Source organism: Pseudoliparis swirei, chromosome 23 (genome assembly GCF_029220125.1).
Source record: "Pseudoliparis swirei isolate HS2019 ecotype Mariana Trench chromosome 23, NWPU_hadal_v1, whole genome shotgun sequence".
In the NCBI taxonomy this organism is placed as follows: Eukaryota; Metazoa; Chordata; class Actinopteri; order Perciformes; family Liparidae; genus Pseudoliparis; species Pseudoliparis swirei.
This window is the reverse complement of record NC_079410.1, coordinates 12449063-12468845: the sequence shown is the minus strand read 5'-3', so window position 1 is coordinate 12468845 and position 19783 is coordinate 12449063. Positions and strand designations below refer to the sequence as shown.

The following is a 19783-nucleotide window of genomic DNA, read 5'->3' as shown; positions in this document are numbered from 1 at the left end:
AAAGCAAATACATTCTAATGTGTTTAAAAAACGATGGATTGTAAACAGAGACATCTTTCAGGAGAATCAATATCGAGGCCAATATTTGTAAATGGTTGTCTCTGATTATGGTGAATTACATATTTATTGCAGGAACACATAAATGAACTCAGGGTTTTTTGTAAGGCAGATACTGAGCTGCAAGTGCAAAGACGTCTTTGTCAATATATGATGCCTTTACGTGCAGTTTGTAAGTCCCTACTTTTCTTCATACATTATCGTAATTTAATTGGATCCCTCACATCATACTTGTAACCTCCAATAAATTAATGGTTCCCATCACTTCAATTTAACTATCCTGTTTGCTACATTTCTGCGACATCCCCGATACCACAACATATATTCGAATGATCTAACGAGCATTAGTCAAGACTATTTTCCGATAGCACATAAAGGCCTCATTGCGCAGCCGCAGTGCCATGTAAACACAACCGCCGCGGTTGGTTGTGGTTTTTTAGCTCTGTCTGTTCTAGCTAGCCGGGTTGAACTAAAAGAGGTGCATTTCACTGCATTTCGCTCTGTCACTGAGACTGTTAGGCTGATATCAAAGAAACTTTGCTTTGTATCTGTCAAATGTCCTGTAGTTGGCTAATTTTTGAGCTAAGAAGGTTAGCTCCCGGCGAAATTAGCGCTTAACAGTGACTGGCTTTTTGATAGCCTAGCGAGCTATCTTCACGCTAGCTCGGTAACATCCGATCAACCGATGCGGATTAATCGCCGGTAGCCTTAAGTGTCCGAGTAGTTCATTCAATCGGCTCATTCTTTTAGTATTGCCAACATGGCGTGTAGTATCGCCTCGATATCCAACACAAGGAGATAGCTAAGCTCGGTTAGCTCGCTTGATAGGCCATCAACTCACAGGAAAAGAGCCGATAACGTTCACCGCAACCTCCAGTCTGCTCGGAACAAATACGAAGGAAACTGGTCAAAGTTTGATTTAGTGTCATCATATATGTTGACTGAAAACAGGTGAGCAAGACCTACAACGCATTATGTCACGCTAGGTTGATGAGATATGGCTCGAAACTAAATGTTGAGTGTCCTGTCACAAGGGCCGATGCCAACCACTCGCAGCATCATTTACAACAACAAAAATAGTGGATTGTAATAGTGGTTCACACATGTGTTACAGCAACTACATTCGTACGTGTTTGTCATCGCCGGTGTGTGTAACCTGTGTGCTTTGCGGCCAAACAGGAAACGGCAGCGCAGCGGTGCTGATGAGGAGAATGGCCACCTCCTCGTGCCTCGAGCCAAACGGCAAAGCAGAGCTCACCCTCTCTCCCCTGAGCCGGGCCGGGATGCCTGGGAGTCTGAGGTACGAACATTTGTCTCGGGAAGAATAAACTCGTAATGCTGAGAGAAACTTTTTTTTAAACTAAAAGACGTTTTAAATTCATGTCATGTAAAAAATAGACTGAAATTGTGTCTTCTACCTTATTGTTACCCCATCCGTGTTAACTACATTTCTCTCTCTAACCGGGTTAAAAAGGAACATGTTGACGTCAATACCTTACTGTTGTTGCCATATAATCGTGCCTAAATAGATGGCTTAAGAGATCAACGCGGGTCTTTCTCTCAACCAATGGATTTAGGAATAGCTTACCATTTGAATTCTTATTAAAATTGCTATCTGCTATTTCTGTGGTTGGTCAGACCCCTAGTTTTGATTCGTAGCAGACTTTTACAAGCTGTCTTTGTACAGTCAGCTTTCATACCAGACACAAACTCAACAAGATCGGCAAATTCACCAAACTGGTTACTTTGCCCGTGTCTTATTTAGAGCCCCTTTTCATGTGCCCCCTTTGCATTTCCATTGTAAGGCTTTTTATTTATCATCACAAAACTACCCTGGATGTTGAGGACACTGCTGATGTTGGGCAAATGCATTTCAGTCATCCTACAGCGAGACAAGCAGCAGTCCAGACCATGCGGTGGGCAGCTGTAGCGGTCAATGCGTCGTCGGGCCCTGCATTCCCTTCAACTTCGGTGACTCCTCCGAACTGGCCGGCACTACAAACCTGGTGTCCTACCTGCAGATCAACCGCATCCTGAGGCATGCCCACTTCCAGAGCCTGCAGAGCCGATGTCAGCTCAGAGACGCGTGATTACCTAATGTCTCTCGTTGTCGGTCACCAGAGGACCGAGTCCCTGAGCAGGCTAGAGCGCCACATGCTGATTCGCTTCAATCGGCTCTTCCCAACCATCTCCAGTTTGTGTGATGTCTCGCAGCTCTACATATGTGGATGGAGACCAGCTCCTGGTCAGGTATCTGGAGTGGGCTCATCATTCGAATAAATCAAAAGTGATCATTTTGGCAATAATAACTGTGATCAACTCGAGCATTTTTTGTGAGTCACTTGATTTCTGACCAGTCCGGTCAACGCGCTGCTCTCGGAGCCTTATTGTGACCGATCGATGATGATGATGAATCCCTGTGTTTTGTCTTAAATGTTGTATGAAAGCAGCGCTCCTGGAGCTGCAGTAGTGGCACCAAACACAATTGTAGGCCGGTCCGTGTGACTCGTTTAGTCTCGTAGTTGGGTACTTGGCTTGTATAATGCTGACTCTGATGTCTGTGTAAGTACATTGACCAGTCTCAGGGAGGATTTGCACTTGTCTTGGACTGCTCATTTGCTTTCATATTCAGGCAGGGATCCCTTAACCAGGACCTGTAGGAGCCATGGGGGTTAACTTGGCCAATGACGTTATATCTTATGTCTTTTTTGTTTTGTTGGTTTAGAGTTTTTAAACTTCAATTAACATTAGTGGAGAATAAATTATTTGGGTTTTAGCGTAGTTTGCGATTTTTAAAGGACATCATAACAGTGCAAGATAGGAATTTTTTTTACACTTGTGCCATTGTTTTAGCATTTTCATGGAGAAAGAATGTGGGCCCTTTTATCCCATATTTAACAATTGGCACACTATTTGTATTGTTCCTGACGTGGATTCAAATTGTATATTAGTTTATGATTAAAATTGTGTGCAGTCTTAGCAGTGCTAGGCACAGGTGGTGATTTCTGGCAGTTTTATTTTCTCCTGATGGAATAGATTGATTATTTCATGATCTCGACAGAGTCCTTTTTGTTTTCTTTTGATCACTTAAGTTTCTGATCTTGACATAACATATCTCATCTTTTCAGGATTGTTGAATAATAACGCTGTAGATTTCGAGATGGGCATAATCATCTATAATCAAATATCACTGCTTATATTTGACATCAGAAATGTACACCGTATTATTATAAACTGATGAATGACAACCAAAGAGAGGGAGCATGGATTATCACTATGATTTCCCCATATCGGGAGGGAAGTTGCACCTGTGGTTGTCAGCAGTTCTGTAACAACACATTGACCTTTTAACACAAAGCAATTTCAGGTAGAGATTGCCTTTTGTGTATGGATTGTAGATAACAACATCTGGCATGCCTTTCTAATAATCATGAGTACACATTGATTCATGTCAACATTGATCACGATAACAAAGCTTACGATGTCGAAATCTTGAGAGAATCATTTAGAATATTTTTATTATGATTAGGTCAGCTCATTTTAGCAATTTGTTTTCCTGTAATCATTGAAAAATGTTGTGATCACAACATGACCAGCTTTGTTTTCTTGTGACCACAAAGTAAAAACAAAAAGATTGTTACTCCCATGAACGACCCTCCATACTCCGAAGACTTTCTTAATATTTTTGAATTGTATGGAGGGTGGTTTAATGTGGCATTTGAGAGTTGGAAAATGTAGTTATTGCTGTCTGGGGGATGGGGTGGGGGATACAGTCCAGCCTTTAGGAACAAAAAGACATTCCCAAGGCTTTGTTTGCAATATTACTGGAGCCACTAAAAAGCTGTTTTAATTGCAAACGAGCCTTTCTGCCTGTGCACTACCATTTGATTGTCTGTGTGTGTGTGTGTGTGTGTGTGTGTGTCTGTGCACTGAACATCCAGGTACAAGAACTGACCATAAGGCTGTGCCTCTCTCCTTTTTTCTGAAACCAGGATTGGTTTCATTGCTGAAGCCTCATCCCCAGGAGTAAACTCAGCATTTATATTTTGCCGACTGGTTTGTCAGAAACTAAAGCATTTTGAAGATGTGGTTTATTTTTCTTTCCAATGATATATTTTTTTGTATTTAGTATTGTAAATGACCTTAGCCTTGCCATTGACTTTTCTTTATTTCCTTCTTGTAAATACCCCTTCATTTGAAAAAAATAAATGTTTTTGAACAGACATTATTTAGTCTTTTTGTTGTCGATCTGCGTTTGGCCTTGTATCATAGCAATCAAGAACATCTAACATGGTGATGCTGGTATAGCATCTGGGTCTGTTCATGTTCTTCTGGGAGAACATTCCTCTTTCCTTTGCCTGCTATGTGCTGTATGTGTCAACAGGAATTCCCTCCATCCCACATATCCCCTTCTTTTCTTCATGGCTGGTAATGAATGACAATGCATTGAGACCATCGTTAATGAGATACGACCGGTGTCATAGCGAGGACCAGTGGAAGGTTCTCTAATTAGCACACTGCCTGTCCTTGTCTTGGCACAGTAACAGATTACATGCATTAATGCTCCACGCGTAACCACGGTTACCTTGCCGGCTACCGTGGGTCCTCATTACTCGCCTCCTTTTGATTCCCTCGCGCTACCTCTGCTAAATTAGAGATGACAAATGAGCCAATGATAATTCAGGATTAGCAATCTTCCCGCACCTTGACGACGTAGCGCTCTTCTCAGGCGCGTGCCTTCTCATTATCTAGAAATGTGCCGTACAGTAACGTATCGAGAGGCACAATTAATGAGTCGTAAGTGAACCTTTCATCTTATCTGAGGTGAGCCTCTTTAATACAGCCTTTAGTGTCGTGAAGCAAATGTCCCATTAGAGGCAACAAATTGCCGTGTAATTAAGGTGATGTGGATGCAATTAGGCAGCCTCTTGGATAAATATTTTCCTGGTGATAATCCAAAATTCTGTTTGAGAAAAAACATTACGGAATATTAAAGAGATAATTTACCCCAAAATACAAATTCAATGAAAACGTCAAAGTACCCCATTAAGCTTTTTTTTGTGAATAACGTGTGCAGTTCCCCTTAATAAGATGCCTAGTTCGCTACTGGCCGCTGTCAGGAGTACGGCTCCTACAAACAACGTGGCAGTCGACGCTGAGCTTCCTCGGGTCCTTGGCAGGACACCTGGCATGACACGGCTGCCTCACACACAAGATGCAGCCAATTACGTCCAGAAACACCAGTGACATCCACCCAGCGTACCTCACCGCTCAGCGAGGTAAAGCACTGCCTTGGGCCCCAAACATGTCATCCATCTATTATGATGTTTAGATAGGAACAATATTTATATAGATAGATAGATAGATAGATATATACTTTATTAATCCCCAAGGGGAAATTTGTCGAGTCAGTAGCAGCAACACACAAGAATAAAAAGAACAAAACACAAAATATAAGAAGGGTTAGGGTGATCTGGCAAGAGGTGAACTGTTGTAGAGCCTCATAGCCGTCGGCAGGAATGTTCTATATGTTACTATTCTAACTTGTATGCTACTTTGTATACTTCTATTTCTAGAAAAAAAATATTGGAGTAGTCCATTTATCTGACAGAAAAATGTTCCTGGTTAAGTTGCAGCTTCAGATTTGACTCACGAAATATGACAAATGAAGTACGATGCCTTATTATTCACTCTTAACTTTTAGTACAATTTTGAATGTAGGACACACACACACTGCACTGTACGGCATTGATAGTTTTAATATCAATGGGTCATATTTCTTTCTCAGAAAAAAAGTTTTTAGTATCCTTTTATCGCTGCAAATACCAACTCTCCAGAGATGGGTTGAAAAGTAAGGCAAGATGTGTTTGTCTGGGGTCCTTAAATCTCTCAATCTGACCCCGAAAAACACACCGAGTCTCAGTTACTTGGTGAAATACACTGCAGAAGGCAACTTCCAAATAGGTGCATTAGTCGCATGATTTAATATAACCACTGCGGTTATAAAGTAGAGCACGGATTCAATTAGTTGAGGTATTTTGCTGACGATGACATTATCAGTGTACTCAAATAGTATCAGGTCATCGGGGAAATAAAGCCTTTCTGGAGGGGGAAAACACACTCGAGTTGCAAAACATTGGTGCAATACGCTCCGGTTGAATTCTACTTCCCGTTGGTCATCTGCCAGTGTTGACTCCAGCGATGTGGTAGAAGAGTCCAGTTGTAATGTTTTATCCATTAGCAGGCTTTGTCCAGCAGCAAAAAGAAGTGCAGGCCTGCTGCAGATGACATGATGAACTCTGGACTCAGAGCCATGAAGCTCCGCCCCCACTGTGTGCTTGTTGGTCCAAATTGCAGCAGATTCGACACGTCACTCCCCACAATGCACCTCCAAGTGTGAAGTAGATCGGATGTCATTCAGGGAGAAGGGTTAATCTGTAGATGGACAAAATAACTCAAAGTTTTTGTTTTGTTTATACAGGACAAAAGTCAGTTATTCAAGCACAGTATACCGTAAGCATGAACACGGCATCCTTTTTTTCTGAACAGATACTCTGAGTCCAGATGTTCATGATAGGAGCAGTAGAGGGCAGCACACTCTGAGAGTTAGCTGGACACAAACTATTCCTCCAACGGGGTCAAAACGTGTGGGCTATGTAGAAGATATTTATCTTTAATCTGTTTTCACACAGTCACGCACGCACACACACACACACACACACACACATACATAGTGTCCTTTGGCAACACACAGATATGAAGGTGGGCGGTGATGAATGGCTCATATCAGTTGAGTGGAGAGGCAGGAGAGAGTTAAATGAACTGTCCTTGTTCTGGGCTCTGTGTATGCGCATACATTGTTATATTTTTACCATGGCCAGCGGGAAAAAAAATCTGGGTTAGTCTCTGCCTCTTTTTCTTTGTGTCCTCTCTGCTAAGATTACCATCTCTCCTCAAAGGCACAAGGCCCAGTGAACATCAGCTCCAGTCGCGTGCAGACAATCTCCCGTATGTCTTAGATTCATCAGTGTCTGGTTCACCTTCAGCCTCAACACTTGAGTAATCTCACTCTTATTATTTCGGAAAAAGACAAACTGGTCACAGGACGTCCCTTCAACAGAGTGGTATGTTAGGAATATGAATTATGGCAAGTCTCAAGGAACATGAGAAAAGAGGGCAAAAGTCAGATCAAGCTGACGTGGTCACCATCACCTCGTTGCCAGACTTTGGCTGACATGTATTTGGGCAGCTGTTGCCTAGCATGAGATGGTGATTGGATTGGCACGAGGTCTACAGCTTTCCTTCGCCAGCCAACACAAACATCTGCTTTGCCTCTCCACCACCATTTCGCTCGAAATCAAACAACAAAAGCTCGCCTGCCCTGCTGCCCCGATGGCCGTCCGAAGAATTAATGACCCACCGAGCACATTAGCGGTGCCCTATTGCCCCGGCCCGGCTGCAGCGGGGACTCGGCAAAGCCGAGGCCGGCGAACAAGAAGACGGATGGGTTATGATGTGGTACATCGCACGTCAGGGATTAAAATAGATATTCAGTCGATATTGGGATGTTTACTGCATCAATGAAAAGTCATTTTTTCATCCTGCCATCAGCCTTTCACATTCCTTTTAAGGCCAGACAGAGTAAACAAATGCTGGATTTCATACAGCTTTGTAGAAATTCTTGATTTGTGATGGATGCTTTTTTATTTTCCGTGGAAGTGCAGTCGGACTTCCTGCGAGCCAGTTGACTCGAGTTGAGGGCAGAGACTGTGAGAATATAAAATGCATGGCTGTGAAGCACAGCACTCCGACTGAAACGACCTGCGGTGGAGTAACAGCAAAAACAGAAGAGGATCATCTTCATAATCATCTTTGAGCCGGCCTGCGCTGCTCCTGTGAGTGCTGGCGCTTTTCAACTCGGCGTGTGGAGAGGACGACTGGGTTATCTCGCTGACTGGAGCCCAAACATGCAGCCGAGAGTCATTTCCTAAGAAAGGGAAAGCACAACAGCTCTACAGAGCTATCGGCCGCTGCGATGCCTTGAACGGGCCCAACTGAAACGTAAGATAACCGACGGGCTCGGCATGCTCGGGTCAGTGTCTCCGGTTCCACTTTATGGCCTCCCTATTCAATTTCACACAATGCGCTCCAGAGACAATGTACAGTGGGCTGTTTTCATTGCACAGCAAAGTCACAGTCAAGGCCCCGATCAATCATAATAAATGTTCAACCCGGTACACAGAAAGAAAGGCTGTGAGCGGTTTCTTGTCCCACCGTTCCTCCTCCCGCGGTTGCTTGTGGGAATATTCACACACCCTGTGTTGTATTTGTAAAACGTGATGTTTACGTGGTTCCGTTTCGCCCCGCTCGGTCCTCAACACCAACAGGCTTTCAACCCCGTGATTGCCGGAGAGAAGAAGTGCAATAGTCTGGAGAGAGTCGTGCTAAGTGGGACTGTTTAGGGTTGGCTGGGTAGAGCATGCACTCAGCGCACCACCATGTAGACCGCCATCTTCTAAATGGACCCTATTAACTGAATGGGAATAGGCTGCACTCTATGGAGGACTTAAAATGACTTAAGTATAAATAAATAAATAAATGAATGCATGAATAAATACAAGAATAAATAAATAAATGCTTAAATAAATGTATAAATAAATAAATAAATGCTTAAATAAATGTATAAATAAATACAGGAATGAATAAATATAAGTTATAAATCAACAAGACATCTTTAAATAAATATATTTCTGCATTTCTGTATTTCTTCATTTATTTATTTCTCCACGTATTTCTTCATTTATTTATGTGTGACATTTACGTGTCCGTATATTCAAATGAGCTGGGGCGGTCCGAACCTTTGTCTAAAGCATGATTGGTCACAGGAGTGTGATGCACCTGGTGTGTTGTGCTCTACTATTTCTGCCTGGCACATGACGTTGAAGTTGACTCGCTCAGCTCACCGTTAGCAGAAGTTAGCCTCGACAGCTTTTTGACTTCAGCCGTTTATCAATTCCAAGAACACTGAGTACAGACTCTTGTTTTATTGGAGTCTGGTCTTTGGAATCTGGTCTTGTGAGTCCAGACTCTCGGGGACGCAGGACGGTCTTTCTGGTCTTGTGACGTCACCACATCAACTGTTCTTGCGCATGAATTTACTCCAATTATTCACTGTAAAATAATTTACAGTGGAGTAGAATGTGTTGCGGTGTTCACTGTCGTTTGGCGAAGGCTACGAATAAACGGTAATAACTATACAACGTCTCGTAGCTTTCCTGACCCAGGGTCGCTACAATATAAAGTTATGAATCTTAACCCTCAGTCAAATTGACGTAACGTTATCTTTTAGTAAATAATAAACTCGTTGTGCTCTTTAGATCCTCAAAAACCAAATTATATCTCATGTTTAGCCGCTACAGGAGACGTCAGAGCCAGCGGAGCATTTCAAAAAGTCCTGCCGAGATCAGGCTTCTCTCGGAGCTCAGAGGTCCCGCGAGCAGGACCTCAAATCTCCGTCGCATATCCTTAGGCTGAATCTCGATAAACCGACCACAGATTTGATGCTTAAACTACTAACTTCTCGGCTGAAAACATCCTTAAATTACATTCCGTGACTCAACAACAGTAGTATTTAGAATGTACAGACAAGAATGCATAATAAACGCTGTTCGTCTACAGGTCCAAGTGCTAGGGATCGATTGCTTCTGTCTTGCTCCCTGACTTGACCAATCCTGTTCAACAATGAGGTTCGGACCGCCCAGCTCATTTGAATATACGGACACGTAAATGTCACACATAAATAAATGAAGAAATACGTGTGGACACATAAATAGATATATAAATAAATGAAGAAATACATTTATTTAATGATGTCCTGTTGAGTTATAACTTATATTTATTAATTTCTGTATTTATTTCTGTATTTATACATTTATTCTTGTATTTATTTATTTATTTATACATTTATTTAAGCATTTATTCATTTATTCTTGTATTTATTCATGCATTCATTTATTTATTTATTTATACTTAAGTCATTTTGAGTCCTCCATAGCACTCAGGCCGGTGTTGTTAGCTCAGAGGGGACGGGCCACATGGCTCACGCAGCCTGGTGTCCACGCCGCACGGCGGACCCGCCACACAGGCTTGGTTCTTCACCAGAGGACTGGCTCACAGCCACCAAGGTGCAATTTGTTGCATTTGGACTATAACTGTCAGGAAGAGATACACCCTCACTTAAATAGCCTCCCATAATCTGCCCCTCTCCCTGTATTATCCTAATTGAACCCATGGGCGGCCAGCGCCATCAATAGCTGAGCTCATCTGCAAATTAATAAAACATGGGCCCTCACCAAATCTATGCTTGGGATAAAGCTTGGAGCTACTTAAACACACTAAAGGATGGAGTGTTTGTGATTGTTATTCTCAAAAAGAAATGGAAGCACGATAAAAAAAAAGGTTCTCATTTGGTTTTGCAGCAGTGATGAGTTCTTATGGCTCCCATGATACTACGCGTATTCCCAACAAGCTTCTCCTTCCTCCTTCCTTTTTTCGTAATGGAAACACTTATTAAAACAATTTACCTCAGACTGCTTTTGCAATCTTCCGTGTGCCGTGGTGATGTGAGATCAGCGGCCACGAGGCTCCAATGTGCAGATTCCAACAGGTCTTCTCACTGCTGACTAATGTAAAGCCACATATTTCTTCGTAGGGACTTAGACATGCTGGCACCATCAACAAGTGCCACATCAGCACAAGTACGGGGGGAAGGGGGGGCGTCTTTTGACTTTGTGTTTATTTTGACTGTCAGGACTGACGCCCAGCGTGATGTGGGAGTCGGTGAAAGAGGTGGTCATCATAATAAGCCTGGATCTTAATAACAACAAATCCTGGAGGACGCTAAAAAGCAGCCAAAGGTTATTAAAGTCGTCCATCATGTGTGTTGGGCTGGTAGTCACTCAGTCACCAGCCGCTCCTCCCCTCCCCACTGATGATCACTCCTCTGTTAAACATGAATCCAAGGCCGTGGCGACCAAACTTTCCTCTCCTTTCTCCTTCTCTTTTTCTCTCCCACACAGCTTTCCCTCGAGTAGCACGAGTGCCTTTGTTTTCACGCAAACAAAACCCCGGCAGACTTTCAAAGAGTGCAGCCTCCGACTGTTCGTCCAAAAGGAAGGCCAAGCCCAAAGTGGCATCCCACTCATCGGGAAGGCAGGGGCTCTTCCAATATCAACAGTGCGTACCTGTCCTTGAGTGCACCTCAAAGCTTGTGGTCTGCTCGTGGCAGTATTTTACAGCGCGGTCAGTGTGCATTGATGAAAAAGAGATGCGCTGCTCGGGACATAAAGAAAGGAATGCTGTAAAAGCTGGAAGGCCATGACAACTTGATGAGCCATCAAGATCGACTGTGAACAACCTCAAAACAGAGAGAGAAAGGGCTGACATCACAGAGCTGGGCTGTATGGAGTCATGGATATGTGGACAAAGTAGAAAAACAAACTGGCTCTCCAAAGAAAACAGTGAGTAATCATTGGACAGAGTATTGTTTGGGCATGCACATGATTGTTGAAACACCTCAAGGCCACAGTGAATGATGGTTCTTGTCTCTGCTGGACCAGTTACAAAGTGTGTGTGTGTGGGGGGGGTGTAAAAACACAAGTGATCATCCAACCAGAAGGGAAACAAGTTCTCATGAACAATATCCACAAAGACAAGCCTTTTCACCCACAGAGCCTTCATGGTTGGATACAAAATATTTTTGAGAGCGATTCTCTCAAAAGACTCTAAATATGCTACAACAAGACTCATACTGTGTTGGATTTGTAAGCGATGAACAGGAACAAGTGAATTGAATCAATACTGTGCTGATGTTTAATTTACCGGCACTGTGAATATATATTTGTATTTTATTTTATTTTTTGTGAGATAAATATTGCACATTCAAAGGAACACTCCACTGATGTTATCCATGAAGTTGTGTAATGTCTTCTGTGGCTCTGAGGGACCATTGCAAAGTTTGAAAAACACCTGATGATACCATGGGGGGTCAAATGAAATACACTGTTGGGTTACGATATCAATTTGAACCATATTAGAGGTTTAAAGACCGACATTTTGATCATTTAAAAAAAGAAAACTACCTATTATCAAGTAATAGTTTGACATTTGGAATTGGAAAGATTGATACTTCTCTCCTATTTACGTTTTAAATATATGGCTACGGTCAGCAGCCGGTTAGCTTAGCATGAAGACAGGAAACAGGGAAAACCGTGGTTCAACAAGGACAACAACTCCCTCCTAAAATATCTATAATCTCTCACATTTGAACTGTATAGCATGTTTGTTTATTACATATGAAAAATAATAATATAACTGTAAAAACAGCATTTGTTCATTACTATTTTACCACTCTGAAAAGGACCATTTGTCTCATAGAGCGCTGTCTGTGGAAGATTGCCCTGCTGATACTTAAGCACAACGTATGTGTTCATGTTGTATCTGCACTGTCACTGCGAACGTCATTTTTATGGCCGAAAGAAACCCAACACCAAAGTGTGGCGTTCTGTACGGTACAGTATCACGTAATTGGCTGGCTCTGTTCTATTCAATAATTTACTCTTTCCAAACTTGATTGGAAACCTAATATTTGACATCCCTTTGTATGTCTTGTGTCGTGCAGCAGAGCGTCATGTCGACCGGCAACTTTTGAAAGAGTAAACCTTGGAGTTTACCCAGAATGCCTTGTTGAAATTTGCTATGTTCATTAACATTTTTTTTTAAATACGAAAAAGAATAAGTCACTCACTGTCATTGTCACTACCCATAAAAAGTGTAGCCCGAAGGACATTAAGTGTAGGATTTATGGCTGCCATTTATTTGAGTGGAGGGCTGCTAAACCTTATGAAGTCTCCCTCGGCGCTGTGAGCTTTTGCTTTCTCTGTCTCGCTCTGTTGGTTTTTTCCCTGTTGCTTCAGAGTGCCTACAATTTCCCTCTCTTTATTTTCATTGGCATTTAAAGAGCTCGGTGCTCTGTTGAATGTAGTCATTCAATAGTGAGCTTTAACACTCACACACGCACACAAATGCATTAGAACACACACGTATGCACACACACACAAAGAAAGCAGCCGTGAACATGCGGAGAGAGGAGACCCTGACTCTCCTGCTCAATGCCACAGGATGATGGAATCCAGCAAGTTTCAAACGTACACCAGGTCTGAAAGCGTTTCTCCCCGACTATGCGTGTCATTGTCGGGGGGGGGCATTAATTGATTGGCTTGGTTTCTATTCCCTTTTGTGAAGTGGCTTCGTGAAGGTTGCTGAAATCCATTCAGACCATTCTCTTTGCCTGTTGGAGCAGAGCACAGCACCAGAGCTGCCGCTGCCTCCACCTTTATTGGTGGAAATCGCCCAAGCACATTTTAATCTGCCATCTCCCGGGGTCTCATATCACTTCATGGCTTTTTATGTCTCATCAGGTTTTATATTCTTGGATCATAGAAACAAAAATGGCTTTCCTTTTCTTTCTTTTTGTTTTGTTTTCGGCTGTTCAGTCCCAGATTTGTTTCTATTATATTTTCAGCCAAATGAATGAACACGTGAGCCTTGAACACTGTGTGTCTGTGTGTGTCTGTGTGTGTGTGTGTGTGTCAGTTTGGAATAGAGTCAGTCTTCAGGATCAAATTGACCACACATGAGATCAAAGTGTGCTTGTGCAGCAGCGTTTTATCACCGGCTTTTTTTTTTAATGCAGAAGTGTGACAAGATGCTGAGAGTCTATGTACACACTCCAAACTATGTTCCAGTAAGTAAACGGTTAGCGGTTTTTCCTCCCATAAAACAGGCTACATAGACCTTGAGGCTATGAGGATTTGGGGGTGTGGGGGGGAATCAAATCATCAAAAATAGTGGCATTACTCAACTTTCAGCTTTTTTTCCTTTTCGATAAACAGTCACACAAACGCACATGCAAAAATAGCTCATGCAGATGGTCCTATATCCACATCTGGCGACAGCTGGAGCTGTGAGCACATCTGTTCAGTCCTAGGTGGAAACCAAGAGGGTTGCTGTTGCTTTAACACTGACCTTCTCTTAAATGTTTTCTCTTTTTCGGTGTAGTGTGGTACCGTAGAGGCCTACATCCAACAGCAGCGTTGTTCTCTTATGTTCCCCCGGCTCCGAATGGTAACGGGCTCGCCCAAGGGGAACAAATGTCTGCCCAAATCACATCGTTTACACTCTCATACACACCGTTTCCCCTCCTCCTTTGTATTCTTGCTGCTGAGCCTTCGCTGACTTTCCTCCTTTGTTCTTTTCACTTCTCTATTCGCTCTCCACTTTCCTGTCTCCCTCCTTGTTATGTCACGTATTATCAAGGCAGCTGGTGAAGCATCTTGAACTGCCTCGTTCTGCGGACCCCAGACGGCTATAAAATCAGCATATATGTGTGTGGGATAATCCCGCCAAGTCATATCTTCAGTACAGCTGCAAGAGGTGTGTGAGGCTCAATTTGATGACATGTTGCCTTCTGAAACCACCTCTGCATCTCGGTGAAACAGATACCCCTATGTGCTCTTGATAGGCCGATTTAAAAGATGCACCCCTTTTGAAATTAAAAATACAGCCCAAGACGCATTGGCCTGTCGCTTACTTATTTAATTTCACTCTGCCGTTCTTCCTTCTGGATATCCTTGAGACCTATTTCCTTTCTCCTCCATCACTTTCCACTTCTCTACATCTTACTTTTTACTTGCCCCATTTTGCAATCAATCTGCTGTTCATCTTGTCTAATGAGCTCATTAGAGTGTCTTAAGCAATGGTGATTGATAATAATGGCTTAGAAATGTCCCATCGATTCACTTCTCTATCAGACCTGTGAAGTAAAGGCTCTCTGCAATAAACTCATAGGTGAACTGAACTCTCTCTCGTGTATCGCTTAGTCCTTTGTTATCAACTCCACGGCCCTCCCTCTGCTCCGATTCACGAGGACTGAGTTTGTATTTCATTAACTCGTCTGCTCGGCCTGGACATGAACATTTCTGTAAATCTGTGTGAAAATGCATCAGGATATATCAACAACCCCTTTGCCGCACGTCTGCTTCAACAGGCTGAAATATATCCTGCGATATGTTACACATGTACATAGACTGGTGAGTGAAAACGAATGTTAACAGTAGACATGACGTTACTTTAGCCAATCAAAACAAAGGAGACGTGTTCCAGTTGGTCAGCTCGCTGGAAGTCTTTAATTTTTATTGCTGGGTTTCCTAACAGCCTTTGACTGATGGAGCCATTTCACTTTAATGCTGTAAGAGCTACTGTTTGTAAAGCAGGCACGTTTTCTAGGCCACTGGCAACATGTCTGAGGATATTTGATGTTTGTGCGTCTGCATTTGTATGCGTGTGTGGAAGTGAAAGACGGATAGAGATGGAAATAGAAAGAGAGAGAAAAGGATCGGGAGTGCTAATGGTAATTTGGGAGGGGGTGTGTGTGACAGTATTTGCACCCACACGAATAGCGCACAGTCAGCATGCAAGCTCAAATCACTTCAATAGTCTCACATCAACCAATTTAATGGCACAATCCGGGGCCAGTGAAGTTTTTATTCCAAATCCTGTCCATAACCTAATAGCCTTTGAAAGTCTGCCACTTCCCCCTGGCTGACAGGTTGTGCATTTGGATCTAATTGAATCCATTTACATCCTGCACAAATGGAAAGCACATGGAGGCCTACCACCTGGTTCTGATCAGCTACTGAGTTGGGAGAACCACACTCCTCGGTGTACGTCTGATGCCAGTAGGGGATACACTGCTGAGCAAAGAGAGGCAGAGGAGGACGACTGAACACCTTTTGATATTACTCTTGGCTCTAATTTAATTCAGTTTGACTTCAGTTACCTCCTTACATTTCCGTTTAGTTCTATCACTCCGACAGACTGTGGTCTTTTTCCAGTTGTGTGATATTGTACCACAAGGGGGAGTCCAGCAATACCGAGCCGTGTATAACTCTGTCTGGTAATGTGGATCTGCCAGCATTCATCTACTGAACAACAGAATAATCACAATATTAGCCTGCAAGACGTTAAGGTACAGTGTGATATCCGGGATTCCTGATTTAACATTAAATAGAATATTAATACTTACCACATGTTAGTCACACACAAACTTCCCAGGGGGGTTGGCAAAATACTGTAACAACTCTACGAATAAAATACTTTAGTAAATTAATTCCGTACTTAATGTAAGGTGTGGAATAATAGTTTGAAGGCTGATTAGCAGCATTTGTTGGTGAATGAGATTTCACAATTAACACTTTTGAGTTTTCAAAGCATCGTGAGACAACTGACAACGAACCCAAAATGCAGGTGTATTGGTAAAAAAAAAAGAGAGAAAAAAGCCAACAATGTCTTTGATATGGTTCTCAAACTATTGCAGTCTATGACAAACACTGGACCAACTAAAATAAAAAGTGCACAGGAACAACAATGTTCCTGATAATTAGCATCCAATCTAATATTATACAACAGCAACATTTAAAGCATGTTAGTTGAACGTTGCAGTTTCTTGTTATGAGGAAGAGTTGGACATTGTGGGAGATGCTTATTCGAGAGACTTAGATGAGAAGATCAATTGTCCACTGATCCTTGTCATGTCATTTAAATATTAGGCCGCAGCTGTTGCTTAGGACAAAGACTAACAGTAAAACCACAACCTGTAAGAAACTGAAGCACTATTTTCAGTCAAATTAATATAAATGAGTATAAAGTCAAACAAATTAAAAAAACATTACAACTTAGTCCTTTTGATTTTGACCTTTTATTTGGAAATTCAGCTGCAAAAAGAAAAAAGCCATCTCAACCCCTCAAAGAGAGGTCCTGTTTGAGGAGAGCGTATTTTTAAAAATAAATATGCTGTCTTCTGATACAGTTGCAGTGTCATAAATGATTGCAGGTGGGTGTCCACATCATGTGTCCACATCATGACATGACATGATATGCTGGTGAGTAATGGCATGAGGGAAGGAGCAATATTTGAATATGCCGAAGAACTGACTCCGGCTTTGAATGTGGCCTACATTCATGTGTGTCTGCAAATATACTTAATGGGGGCAATGAGTAACATCGTGACCTTCATCAGGTCCCCCTCCGTGGTCCATCCCAGTCCCACTTCACCAAACATCTGGATTGACCAGCTCTAACCCCCCCCCCCCCTGCCTGCACCTCATCAATCCTCTGTGTCATCATTGCCACGCTGCTGGACATCGCCAAAGTAAGCCATGATGCAAAGACGTGAAAATGATGAATGGACTTTTGAGGACAGGAAGCGCTACGGCTGAAGAGACACCCGACCCTCACTCCGATCCATTTTTCACTTTCTCTCCTCCGCCATGTTTCTCTGTGGTCTGTCCCTTCTTGAGTCAATAGGAGACGAGCGATCATGTTCCACAGATATAGCCCTCCAAAATATTTGGTAGCATTTTTTTGTTCCTCAAGAAACTTCACTTTCGAATGACCAACCGTTCTCTGTAAGAAGTCCTTTCAGCTGTTTTCAAGCAACACTGAGGAAATGAAGACGATAAGCCGATAAAGGGAGCATTTAAATACACGTAATTCACATTTGTTGTGTTTCATCCGCGTCCCACTTTTTCCAGTTTTGAGTATCCAAATCGTTACTTCCCTCTATGTTTACACGATTTGATCTGCGACTACTTTCGTCCTCACATCCACAACCATCCGAGTTACAGGGAACCTTGGGACGTCTGTACTGTCCATTGTTGTGTCTGCCTACCCATAACATGACCATTCACTTCTGGACAATACAGTCCATTAACCATTATATGAGTTGCTGTAGTTTTTTGGTTGTTGATGTGAACAGAAGTCCCACTGTGTTCCACGAGTGACATAATCAATCTCAATTGCCACAACCATCGGTTACAACGTACGCGCTGAGGCTTCTGTCCCTATAGAGCTCCTCACGAGGCCTCACGACTGAGATATTCATCTTAAACTTTGGTCAGAGATGATTATTACCTTCATAGAGTGTGGTCATTTTATCTGCATATGCCGTATAATTGTACGGCTACAGGGTGTGTCAGGATGTGCGTTCAGGCTTTAGCCGCATGTTTTCGAATAGAGCCGGCACCAAAAGTCCTTCTATAGTCATCGCTTGCATTTTGCCTTCATGAACTCTAGCTTCCAATATGAGACCAAAGAAACACTCCCTTGTTTCAATGTTCCTTCAGGGCAAAGTGCCACTGGTAGATATTTAAGGGATTCAAGCCTCCTTTGTTTCGGGGACTGACGCCACTTCTTCCCTATAGCCCTCTGAAGCATAGCAGCAAAATCATTGAGCGGCAATATTAACATCTTCATCGTCTTTATAGATGATTTAAGACAGGGAAAGAGTTTTGTTTCCATCAAAGAAATGATGAATAACATATCCACTGAAGTTAAATAAAAAATGTTTGAGAACATTTGTTTTTTGGAGCCTTTCAAAAATAATTCTCCATGGAGTTGAGCAATTTGTCTGACATCAATTATTTCAAATAAGATAAACTGCTCTTGTTAAACTCTCCACACACAGCAGGACAGATGTGAATATTCAATTAAAAAAACCTAAAACTACAGTTATCTTTAAGAGAATAGAAACATATTCCACCGCATTCAAAGATTCTCTTTCATGTCATTTGATTAGTGGACCAGGATTACAGCCACCCCTCCCTCATTTACTATTACTGAGAGGAAGAACAATTAAGATATACATGTGAGCTATCAAGGAGACAAGGCTTCCATGCACAGGCACACCAATGGATAAAACACACACACACACACAGGTCTCATTTAATCCTTTATGATGCGCCTGGAATTTGTAATGATTTTAATTAGGAAAGGTGCAATAGGAGTCTACTCCGTGGCAATGCTGACACTCCAGGGTGCCCGGAGCCAATTAAAAATATGTGCTGATCAAACAGCCTGCCCTCGCCATGCACGACAATCCCCGGAGCCTCCGCTTGCTGCAGAGGGACGGCCAAGCTCAGGGCCTCCTGCTCCCACCGAACAGGCTCCACTCGACACTCTCCTCCCTGAGATGTGGTTCAAGGCTCAGCTTCTCCCATGAGCTGCATGCTACGGTGGGCAACCAGCGGCCAAGCAGCCCCACAAGAGGAATCCATCAGCTCGAAAATCAAACGTCTGTAAGAAAATGTCACACGCCCATTTGATACCCACAGAGATTTGTTTTCTTCTTTTTTTTGCACAAGGGAACTGGCTCAGCCCAATTTTTCCACACACATAGAAGTGAGGACACCACAATAAATTAGTTATATGACAATTTAGAGCGACAATTAAGCCTCGTATTAATTACACTAGTCCTTTTGTTTCAAGCAATCCCCGCGATGTTGCCAGACCCAGGGGTTCCCAAAATAGATACATTTAAATGAATCAGAGAGCGACTTTTATTTTCTAAATGTTAATATTCTTGAGGAATCCTTCATCTCTGTCATATCCTTTCCCCTCCTCCCTCTGTGAAGTCCCTCCTCTCTCTATCATTAGGCATCTCTGTCCCTGGTGATTAATGATACTAATGAACATGTGCAGCCATTGACTGCCACACGTTATTCTGTCCTCTGGCCCAGGCCATGTGCCGTGTCCTCCTGAGGACAGAAGAACACGGTTCCCTGGTCATATTCAGCCAAACAATGATATTAACTTATATCTTTTGCAATAT

General features: G+C 42.6%; 1 protein-coding gene across 1 annotated transcript; it reads left to right on the top strand.

Annotated features, from left to right (window-relative positions):
- Positions 1–492: 492 nt before the first annotated feature.
- Positions 493–4282, top strand: LOC130188650 (uncharacterized). Its single transcript, XM_056407064.1, has 3 exons — positions 493–1008; positions 1237–1357; positions 1935–4282. Exons 1-3 carry the CDS (start codon positions 992–994, stop codon positions 2145–2147), a joined length of 351 nt encoding a protein of 116 aa, XP_056263039.1. The 5' UTR covers positions 493–991; the 3' UTR covers positions 2148–4282.
- Positions 4283–19783: the final 15501 nt, after the last annotated feature.

What these genes read in the sequence shown, in the direction of transcription:
- LOC130188650 (XM_056407064.1), top strand. An exon ending in GGGATGCCTGGGAGTCTGAG is followed by an intron (nt 1,358 to 1,934) that starts GTACGAACATTT and finishes AATGCATTTCAG; the next exon opens with TCATCCTACAGCGAGACAAG.